The following is a 12,057-nucleotide window of genomic DNA, read 5'->3' on the forward strand; positions in this document are numbered from 1 at the left end:
CTTTTAGCTACCAAAAAAACAAACAATGAAGGTCAATGGAAATGTCCTCCCTAAAGCATTAAAAATGATGTTTAATACATTCTAAAGCAAAGTATGTTTTCATACACAAAGCCCTGGTGCCTGTGGATAATCAACACATTTTGCCGTTAGCTCTCTCTTTTAAAGTGTTAAAATTTCAATACCTCATACCACGTTCCATCCACTCCCATTGTATTGTGATGAAAGCATGGATACCAGAACCTTAAAAATACCACTGCAGTGTAATTCAGCAGCCTGGCAATAATTCATGCCTTCATGAAGAGCACAATGTTTGTTTTTCTTAAAAATCCACTATTGAGTTCATCCCATTACATGCAACTGAGTGTAAACTGAAGATTCCCTCACTGCACTCTGGTTGAACATACCCTTTGGGACAGATGGGGTGGAGGCAGGGAGCTAAGTAACAGAGATGCAGACGTCTGACCAAAAAACGTCATAAATAATGGGGAGGAATGGAAAGGGAGATGTTGGCACCCCACAGGGAGGAAGACATGTCGAAGCAGGGGGAGATAGGTAGAGAGCAGTGTGTGAAATTACCACAGGGAGAGACAGACACATTGGCCATCTGGACCTCTCAGCTGACAGCTTGACATGTTCCGAGTGTGGAAAACGTGGAGCAAATTCACTAAGCATGGCCCTCCTCCTGAGATATGCAACACATTACACAAGAAGCGTAATTAGAGGTCTGGCGTGGCCCACACTGCGCGCCACCGTGAATGGAACGGTCGAACAGAGATCAATGTTCCGCTCTCTAAATTAATGAGGCTAATGTTGATGTGACAGCCTCGTCACCGTGGATCGGCGTGGGATACGGCAGATTCCAATAGGCGTGAATGGAGAAGCTGAGCCGGGTACAAGCTTATTATATTCTAGTGGTAAGCGAGCGCACACACAGAAACACAATACAAAATTCATCACATTGATCTTGAACACATGAAATGATTGATGAATATTTTAATTTGACCAATTCATATTGCTCACCAATAAAGTTGTTATTTTCTTTATAAAACATACTGTTGAAAGTGAACAAATAATACAGCTGTTTACTAAATATCAACAAATTCAAGGGGGAAAGCAGAAATAGAAAATTAGCATTTTCCAGTGTAGAAAGAAGGTCGAAACAAACAGTTCACAACTCAATGCGTCTGAAATATAATAAAGAACTCATAACGGATGAAACACAAGCACACGTGGGACCTCGCACAGCAACAATGGCGGCCTCTGCGAGGAGAGACGGCCGGATTGTTTTAAGGAAAGTGTAGCATGATTTCAACATAAGTCATAAAATGTAAGCAGTGCTCAGAGTTATCTTTCAGACAGGATCTTCCTAATAAAGACTGTTGTTGCAAGATCGTTTGTTCACAAAGACGTACACATTACACACATGAAAAAAAAAAAAAAGCCAATTTAGTCATGGAGCACTGCTGGATGTGAGGGAAAGTTGAGGCTTCTTTTCATTTTACGTGGACTTCTTTTTTCCCAAAGATAATCCTGGACCAGTTAGAACCCAAGACTGGGAGAGCCAAAAATGCTCCATTTGGCTCTTTGGTATTTGGTGTTGAAAATGGCAGGAACACATATTCATAAAGTACAACATTAACAACATTATAATTTCAGAAAATTACATTTTACCCTTGAAAGGAGCTTTTTCTTTTTTCCCTCATTTGCTTCTCATTGCCCTCTCAGTCCTCGAAATCAGACTTGATATCCGAGGTTTGATTGCAATTAGAAACGACTTAGGAAAAGAAAACTTTTAAGAAATGAAACGAACAAAAACTTCACCAAGAGTCATTGGCTGGGGTATAGTTTGTTTTCCTCTGCCGACTTCTCGCAGGCTTCAAACAAGCTTCCAGCTGCTGACTTGATTTCCACCTGATGAAACAGATTCTTCATTACTGACAGGTGCACAGAAGCTCAGTCACTCCTTCATACATTTTCTGCTCCAGTGAGGCACATTTACACCATCCTAGCCTTTAATTAGTCCTTCTGTAGAAAAAAAAAAAAAAAAAGCATTGAAAGGTGATAACATGATGCTTTGTGTGAAATCAAAATTAGGAAACCCACTTTAAATTATACACAGCTGTGTTAGCAGAGCCGTCAGAGCTCCATCTTCAGTGCATTTTCATTAATGATTCATTGCTCAGTTTACTCTTTTTAAAGCCTCTTGAAACTATACAGTCATTTGTCTGTGTTTCGAAACAATGCCATGTTGTCCTCACGGAGACAATAAGCTATTATAGTCTATACAATGAGCTCCGATGCTGGTTGTAACTATCCATTAGTGCTCATGAGTCTTCCTCCAAGCATCTGCTATTTACCATAGGACTGCATTTCCACAACCATGTGTGTCAGTATCTGTGTGGTGATGATGCACGATGGAATGCAGCAAAGCTGATGACCAAAGACCATAGGCCAAAAAAAGACGTTATAAAATCTTAAGAAAAATTAAAAGACAGTCTTATCTCCCTCCTGTCTTGGTCAGTGGTTGCCCTTGTTAGCATGGAGGAACATCTTAAATGCATCCTTGAAGGTGAATTATGGTAGTCGGATCCTGATGAGTTCTCTGCATGTCTCTCTCCTGCATCCCTGTTTTAGTGTGGTTGTTGGACCCGATCCGAAGCAGTTCCTTCAGGGGGTTAATGGATGGTAGGCACATCTCCCAGCCAGGCACCGGGTAGGGGGCGTGGACACGTGTAATCGTTCTGCTGGAAAGAAAAAAAGAAAAAAGAAAAGACGATAAAGTTAGAACCATTTAACAGCTGGTCTGTGCCACTTACAGGGGTGGTGGTTACAATGTAAAGTTAATTACAGTGCCCAGTGATTTGATAACAGTACAATGGGGCTGTGACAGTGCCAGCAAAGCAAATTAGGGTAGGCAATTAAGCAGATGATGAAATCCCACGTACTTAGATAGCTTAGGAAGCTGAGGTGGATTGACTTCCCTAATGTCCCACTGAGATTAAACTAAAGCCAAAGACAGAGGGCTCTTACAAGGCTTAATATTGAACATTTCAATTAAAGCTGAATACATTTTATTAACGTTCAATCGAACCTAACCATTTTGTCACATTTAGTCACTTTATGACACGTTATTTTCTATAATAGATATTCCAATTACCCTCCAGTCAAGTATTGATTGGCACCTGAACAATGGCTGGAGCACTAACAGCGTTTTCTTTATTTACACAGTAGCCATATTGACGGACTGAGGGTTGGATAAGTGGCCCAAGTAGCTATTAAGTTTCAAGCACTTTGAAAGGGTGCAAAGAATCAACCCTCCGCATTGTGTGTGTAAATATACATGGCTGAGAAAAATATAATGTTTTTTCATACTGTTATTTTCAATAATTCAAAAGTAGAGTGCCCGAACATGTGCGTACATTTTCTTTATATTCCAAATAAAATGTACATTTTCAGCTCCATACTCAGTTTGAATGCATTTGTTTGAAATAAACAGGCTCAGTCCGATCACATGGCATTTTTTTGTCAGTAGAAAGAGGAAATTAGAAGTCATGGCAAGTGAATGAAAGACCTTTAAATGTCAGTGCTTTCCCACAGGGTCAACCCAAGCTTGTTGAGATGTTGTTGCAAATTAGTAAGAGATTTTGACATTTTACTCTCATTTAAGAGGCACAAGCTTCGAATTGATCTCCGCACTAAAAGAGGCCGAGGCACACTCAACCCACATATCCAAGTTTGCCTCTGAGTATTTGCGTTCTGAAACCCTGTGCTTTATGACTTAACCTTTTAAGACAGCCTATTTGCAGCTTGGCTACAGGTAATTCCGCATCGCCTTAATAACACAGATGCTGTGAGTTTTGCCAGGCTAAGCAATTTCCAAAGCTTTCAGAATCTGCTCAAAATTATCCCAGCTCAACTTTCTGCTGCTCAAGCTGAGATTGTTGTCAGCATGAGGAAGATCTCTGTAACAGAGGGCTCAGACGTGTATGCCCAGAGCGGAACTTTTATTTATACGTTATCAAACAGGCTGATAAGTCTTCACTCAACTCCTTATCTACCTCTCAGGTGGATGTGAGTGATGTGAAGACAGATGCACAAATTTTCATGCCTTAGACAATTTCAACAAAGCACAAAAACAGGAACAGCTCACAGACAAAGCTCAGGCGGTGCTGAACACATGCGCATCAACGTGAACTCTGAGGCAAGCCGTGCACACACATCGCTGAGGCGTACGGCCCTCTGAGGCACACACTCAGGCACAAACGCATCATCCTATGGGAGAGATGGAAAAAGATGTTATAGATGAAGTAATTCATGGTTTATATGCCTTCCTAATTTTTGTGGATATATTATTGACATGTTTTGCCCCTCAACTGGTAATGCAGCATGCTGTGTTAGAACTATGAAAATAAGGGACACAAGACATCCACGATGACTTAAGAACAACATGGCAAGTTGTACATATGACTATAACCCTCTAGACTACTAGTAGAATTTTAAATGTTGCTGCAGTTCACTTTGATAATTCATTTTAATGAGCCTGTTTGACTCAAGGCAAACCAACAGCTCTATCTTAAAAGAAGAAAGAAATGGCCATTTACAGGCTGTTTTCATTTTAGAAAATACGACTTTATCTTTAATTCAATACCAAACAAGTGGCATTTGAGCTTTTTGGAGGTTTGAGTCAAAAAGTTTCAAGAAAACACCAGACAAAACATAAACAAGCCGTTGTAAATAAGCATTTCCTTAAAACCAGACATTTCGAATGAATAAAAAAGATCCCTCAACGGTTAATGCTAGGTTATCCAAATATAAAGGAAATGTCCCAAACTTCTTCTCTCAATCTTACATGAGAAGGAAAATGACAAATTTATATGAGAAGAAGTTGCTCAACAAGGTCAGCTCTTTGTTAACTGCTCCCTGTTAGTCCAGCTCAGGGGTCTCCAACAGGTAGATCATGAGCTACCGGTAGATACACAGATGTCCCACCCCCTCCAGTACAAAATAGGAGGATAGGCCAGCTGTCAATAAAACACGGTGATGCTCCTGGCAAGTTTGTCAACATCCGAACCTAGCCAATCACAGCAATGTTGCAGCAACCTCCATCGACAGGTCAGGTCAGTTATGCTGTACACTAGTTGCTGAAAATTGTTATTTTCACACTGTGCTTTGTAGAACCTTTATTGATAAGGTGTGCACTCAATGCATTGACAAGTCGGCATTTCGAAAGCAATTACAGTCACACCTCCTACCTTCACACCTTGCTGCGTGACAACAGGATAGGAGTCACAGGGCCAACTGAGGGGTGACAATTTTCACAAAAACAAAACCATATCTGGTAATTTTACTTTATTGTTTTGCTTCTTGTTTTTCTGTGGTTTTGTTGCTGTCATAATGGTGTATGTAGTTATTACAGCACAGCTCAAATGTCTGCTATATGGACACAGACATCAGAGCTGTTATTTGCTAAAAATCATCATGCTCCTTCAGTATGTTTCCATTCAAGTGAATGGTCAATTTAGGGATGCACTCTCCTGCTCACATCTCTTTAAACAGCCACTAGTTATTTGATGGTTTTCAGCACTAGGTGAAATGACACAACGTCTCTCAGAATTTACCAATCCACATCACTTTTGCTGCTGGCATTAAACACTGAACTCCCACTTCCTTGGTGTTGACAAGGAAGATGTGCTGCTGTACAGACATTAGAAGGTTTTGTCATGTGTTACCAGGGGCATGTGCTCTCTCAGAAGTGCAATTTTCCGCTGGCAGAAAAGGACCAAAACATTTGCTGGCACTCCTGGACAACACTCATGGCCTTATAATATAGCTTTATTCAAACTGTATCTGAAAAGCACTTGTCCTCCTCCACCTTCCTGAGGCAGCCTCTGAAAATGCTTCTGCTACATCCACAAAACAGCACCTAATAGTGTGGAGTTGTTCATCACAAAAGCTAGGCCAAAGTTACTTCCACGGTTTTAGCCAAAGTGGGAGTTACGACAGGCTGGCAAAGGCCCAGGATAAACTTGGCAATCATTGTGGTCAGGGGTCCTTCCTTCCCACAAATGCAAGATGGCAGCATGTAGTATAAGGGTAGCTGTTGGTTAAAACCGTTCAAGATCTCAGAGAACTTCTGTCAGTGGGCCACAAGGAATCTCCTGTAGCCCAGAGCCGAAGGCATTTCAGGCAGCAGAGACTAACTTTACATTAGTCAGGGCTGATGTTATTCTGAGAGACGAGACAAAAGCTGTCCTGAAAACTTCTCTCTGGTTCAGAATTTTGGGAAAAGGATGATTTGTTTCCCTTATGGACAAACCCAGTGTCCTTTGTGGATCTTCTGCCATCCAATAAGAATCAACCCTTGAGATAGTTGTGTTTGAAAATGCCCTATAACAAAGAATAGTCCTCTATGTATTAGTTCCCCTAGCATGGGCTTGTAGTTGTTGGAAGAAGAAGACAGTGGGAGCCAATGGTGTTCAGACTTGACATTTTCCCCTTGTTAGGCAAAGTTGACTTGGCCGGTGTAGCCACCACCCTGGTCAGTCCCCTAACACATTATCACTGTGAATGACACAAAATTGGCATTGTTCCAGTGTTTAACATGCATAGCATTAAACTTAGGGCATGAACTCCTGGTAGGGGACTTGCTGATTTGTCTAGAACTGTCCCCTGTAGGGATGGGCATGATATGGAATTAAGCACCATCTGCCCTTCAAAGTAGAGGATAAAACTTGGATCATACCAGATGCTTTGTGATGAATACAGACTCTGGCATTCAAATTAATCTTAAAAAGCAACCAAGCAGAAAGAGGCAAAACTAGTCGGTGTTTGGTTGATTCTTGAAGGGATCCGTGCATAAACTGTTGCCAGCTGAAGCCAGGCGAATGCCTCTGTCCCCCAGCTTTGCAAAAAGAGATCTTGAAATGTAATGATTGATTTCTAAAAAGTGTTGTAGGTGAAGGTCAAGCATTCCAAATACAAGTCCAAAAGGGCCGCTGTGACCTGCAAGGCAAGTTTCACATGACTGAATGCGGCATAAGACCTACGCATTACAGAATTCGTTGAAAACACAAATTAAATACAGAAATTGAAAAGTAATCTGTAAATCTAATAAGATTGATTGCATAAATATTCATTATGGGTATGTCATATTTTGGAGGAAGGTTTGCTTGCTCAAAGTCTTAAATTGGCTTATGTCATTAGACAAGGTGTTGACAGGTTCATTAAAACTTACTGCTTTATACACTAAACACATAGTTTCACAAATTCTTGTGTGTGTGAAGTGCTTTTTCACTCCTTAAATTCTTCTTCTGGTCAAGTAGACAAACTAATAAGGCTACCAGAAACTAGACTACTGACCCCTTCATCACTATCTGCCGCTCACATTAACCCACTTGAAGGTCCATTAGAGTCTCCTGTTGTACAGCAGAGCCTTAGCCTTGGCTGTTTGTGCACATCGTTTGCTTGAAGTATAAAAATATCGAACAGGGACAGGTACAAAGAACGGAACTTTCTTGACAAAAAAAAAGGCATTGTGCCTGTGTTATGGCAACCAGTGGCATTGCATTGCCCTGAAAACTGAGCCTTAAAAATGATAAGTACAGGACTTGAACAATGGACCTGGAATTTGTTACAGAATTCTGGCTACAATGTTTAATCATTGGCTCTGATGCATATCAGATGCAGCCTACGAGGTAATTATCTGTTCGACCACTGATACATGCAATGTCACTTTAAATAACATGTACTGGGCTCATCCACAAAGTCCTGTAATCGGTGTCCTCTTACGGCTGCATAATGACTTTCTGAGTTTGTCCAGATGTCACATCTGGGAGAAAACCAATTAAAATCCATTGCCGTCTCAAACAAGCAAAGAAAAATCCAGGTAGCTGGTGAACATCACTGAAAACTGCGACTATATATGCATCTGTCCAGACTGTTTTTAAATCCCTGCATACACAACAAAACAACACTGCCAATAACCATAATTAAAAGTGCAGAATTATACATGCGGTTCCCCTGCAATGTAGGCATTCCAAATTAGAACAGACCACTTCTAAGACCGAGTTGTGGTCTTTGCAACAACACAGGTTCCATGTCCAGAGCAGCCCCTACTTTCATCCACCCCCTCTGACGCCTTTATATGTTTTTAATTAGGATACTAATTAGCAGGATACAAACATGATGTAATTAGCTTGCTCTCAGTCAGGACAGCTGGAAGTAACACAGACATATGCCAGACATTCTCAAAGGGATCACAAGCCTCTTACTCCACTCAGGGCTCCAATTACCCAGTTCTAGCTCCCCACCCTCTTGTCTGTATACTCGTATGAAGTTCCGTGTTTCCGTCTTTCCCAAAAGACCATGAAAAGAGAGGCAGACAATAAAAACTACACTGGATGTGTCAATTCCTTTGTGACTATTAAAATTATTGAGATAATTGAAAGACTGTTGCACAACTTGGGTCTGAAAAATATAACAAGGTCTTTGCATGAATGCAGTAGCCCTTTTGTGTCCATGTACTTGAATATGTTTAGTATGCATTTCATTTTTTTCATTCACACTCCCAGTCAAGGATATCCAGACAAGGATCAGGTCTAATTCACATATGACACAGACAAAGCATGGCAAATGAAAGCAACACAACCAAGCTCATTTCTGCTTAAAGAACAACAATTAAACATGGAAGCGCTTTGAGAGCTGACGACTGCATGAGCTCTTGATCTCCACAACACAGCTACTTACACTTCGTCTTGATCTCTCTCTCTCTGTCACGCGATCACACACACTCAATCCTCTGATTAATCATGTGATGTTTCTGTCTTTATAAACTCTATCTGGTCTTTTTATGTTTGATGTGTCAGTTGCTGGTAAAAGAATATGACGGTGAACTTTGAACAAAGATGTCTGGAATCATCTGTAGAAGTTGGTTCGAACTAATTAGGATCCTCTCTTTGATAACAGCACAGTGTCTGGTGGTAAGAAAGGTAAATAATGGACTTGTTGCTAATGGTCTGACAGAAAAAGCAGTCATTAAAGGCTTCTCATTGTGTTTTCAGAAAGGTCAAAGCAGTCATGCCTGACTATTAACAAAAACACATTAATGATGCAATATGTTTATCCAGGGAGAATTCATTATCTTGATTGTCTCTTTTAAATCAAACTTTTGGCTCATTTCCACAAACATTTGGAAGGACATTATCTTGTCTAATATAATTCAAAAACTAGAGAGTGATAAACATATTGAATATCTGTTCTGCTGAAATGCACCCACGTCTTTTTTTGAAATACATAAATAATATGTACCAAGATTAATATTGGTGCTGAGAGCATTAATGTTTGAATATATAAATCTTGACGGTGCAGGTGCAGTATTTCCCCTCCAGTCATACTTTATGACTTTGATTGAAAATACAAACTTTGCAATGACACTAGTGAGAAATTATAGGGATAACAATAAAGATAACAGATGGTAAGAAAATAATGGATATAATGTAACAACCACTTATGTTAATCTGCAATAATAACTGAATGTGCAGCTAACGTGCTGAACCCCAGTTGTGAGACACTGTGGCTTATTTATTCACATTCAATTTGATTGGCATGTTGTAACAGTTGAAACTGTGAAATGCAGCTTTATACCTCGTGCCTTGATGTATATAACGTGAACAAAGCCACTCTGACATCAACCATTGGTTTGTTGACTACCTTTTTGGAGCTAAGAGTTCAGCATTTTGACCAGGGCCATTTGGATAAGGTAAGCGTTGCTAAGTCTCTATCATGGTTTACAGGTCGCCATGGAAACCACTTTTCAATTGTTATTAGTGATCGAGACAATGAACAATGCAAGAAGTGATTGCAGCCATAAACTCGTCAGGAAAATGTGCACTGAGGTAATAAATAAACTCAGAAGAAGGGTCATTTTCCAATCCTACAAATGGACTTCTTTTTGCAAACAGTGGAGCAACACCCTGCTAGCCACTAGCAAGATTGCAGGTTTAAGACCCCTTTTGCGTTGGCTTCACTTGAAAAACCAAAAGGATACATGCTCTTGATTCTGCACTAGCCAAGTCATGACAGAGTGCGTTGTAATTCTCGGGTTTGTTGGGCCGTGCGATTCCTGTTTTAGTTGGGTGTCGCAACTGCTCCGCATGGATGTATATTGCTGAGCTAATTTCTCCTTTTGCTTCTAGACATACTTGTAAAGTTTAGGCAACATGTGGTCTCTGTTTTGTTCTTGTATGATAAAAGAAGCACTGGTGCAACTGGGTTTTGCAAATATGCATGTTACCAATACATCACGAGCATTGTGGAAACTCCATGCTGGATGAGCTGGCATCAGAAGTAGTAAGTAACGGCGTCTGTTTATAGTGCAGAGCCGGCAAGGCGGAACAGCGCCTTGTGTGTGTATTTGAAGCACTCGCTGTTTGTTTACACCTCGCACACACTTTGCTTCCGCAAAGCCGGAACGCTGTAAAACACACACTGGGGCGGCTTAATGCCGGTGGTGCTTGGTCCAATGTAAAAAGGCAAAAGCTATATGATGGCTGAGCTTCATTACCGTGCTGAGGCAGAACTGCAGAATAAAAAGGGCTATTGTTTGAGTCTTACCTCTCCTACTCTCAGTGATACCTCAACCAGGAAACACTATTTGACTTTGAAGGTGTAAATTTTAATGGCGTTATCACCTAATTTAAACTGTAGCAGCGTGTCCTCACTGAATGCAACGTGAGCAAGCGTTGGATAGAAAATCAGTTTACTTGATGCTACACAGCTAACTTTTGTCGTATGAGTTATTTTATTTTATTTTTAGTGTTGATTCATGGAGGTGAAATGAAGATTTGTCTAAACTGTAAATAAGGTGGTAGCTGGCTGAAGGGAGCTCTCCAGGGAGCCACACATTTCTGGTTAGAGTCTGTTTTCCTTCTGGATGCTTATAAACACCTGCTTGCTGTTATATTGCTGCTATATTTTATGTGAACTCCAGTAAAAAAAACAAAAAAACATCTAAATATTAGAATATAAAAATGTGTTTTCTGATTTATGATAACAAATTCAGCCTTTTTTTATTTACAGCATCTTTTATTTTAGTGGTAAGTGCTCGCTGACTGTTTGGTCGCAGTGAAAGAAGACCAACAGCAGAAACAACCAGCCATGATGGAGTTGTATTGTTTTTTAAATATCATATATTTGACTTAATAAATTGAATCTTTAGGTTAACTTGCAGCTATAAGGACTTGTAATGTGTTTCCCGGTAACCACACCATCTGAAAGAAAGAAAATGTGCTTAAGTGAGCATGAGTGTGTTTATCCTCTACACTAGCCCTGTCTCTAACAACACAAAATGTATTTCATTACAAGCGAGGATGTATTGACCCACATGTAAGTGGGCCAGTGAGAATAAGCCGCTCCAAAAGAACATCATTTGAAGTTAAACAGAGAGCGATTTAGTGTGTGTATGCATTAAGCAGGTGAAGCGAGCCGCGGTCTAAAGGTAGAGCTGGAGGATCTTCCTGCAGAAATCTGATTCAGTGAGTTGTGGCTGGGAGAAAACCGAGCACGTCCCTGATGAAATGTCTCAGTGTGTGTGCACTATTTATTAAAGTGCATGAGCATGGGTGTTTATCTGTGCTTGAGGGTTATGATTTATGATGATTGGGATTTATGCAGGTAATGGATGGCCACATTAGGAGCAGCAGGTCCAACCCTCCCCCAAAGTCTCTCGCTGTATATATCATGTGGTGCACGATAAATTCTGTTCACGTGTCCTGAACAAGAAATACATAAATCAATAGAGTAAGAAATAATTTCCTACCCTTGTTAAAATACATGTATCACCTAATGGATTATACCCATAAAGGTATGTTCTACTGTCGCATTACTTCTGTTACCCCACTATCAACGTACACTACTTCATGTCATGATGTCAATAATTATTTTTAAAATGTACTTTTGTTTTTATGGTTGTATAACTTTTCTTTCATCTGGTTTTTGCTTTTGTTATAAATATCAGAAAAGTAATAGTTTGTGTGCCTTCGAATTCCTGCTGCTTGTGTT

At 40.2% G+C, this 12,057-nt stretch overlaps 1 protein-coding gene across 1 annotated transcript in view; it reads right to left on the minus strand.

The window, feature by feature from the left end:
* Positions 1–1,010: 1,010 nt before the first annotated feature.
* Positions 1,011–12,057, minus strand: part of lrrtm4l1 (leucine rich repeat transmembrane neuronal 4 like 1) — a 57,710-nt gene continuing 46,663 nt past the window's right edge. The window contains exon 3 of the mRNA XM_069677183.1: positions 1,011–2,744. Within this exon, the coding sequence (XP_069533284.1) occupies positions 2,676–2,744 (69 nt within the window). The 3' untranslated portion in view covers positions 1,011–2,675. The remainder of the gene's footprint in view (positions 2,745–12,057) is intronic.

The sequence above is a fragment of the Semicossyphus pulcher genome, unplaced genomic scaffold (assembly GCF_022749685.1).
Source record: "Semicossyphus pulcher isolate SPU_LCO1_2020_fin unplaced genomic scaffold, fSemPul1.0.p SCAF_28, whole genome shotgun sequence".
Taxonomy (NCBI): Eukaryota; Metazoa; Chordata; class Actinopteri; order Labriformes; family Labridae; genus Semicossyphus; species Semicossyphus pulcher.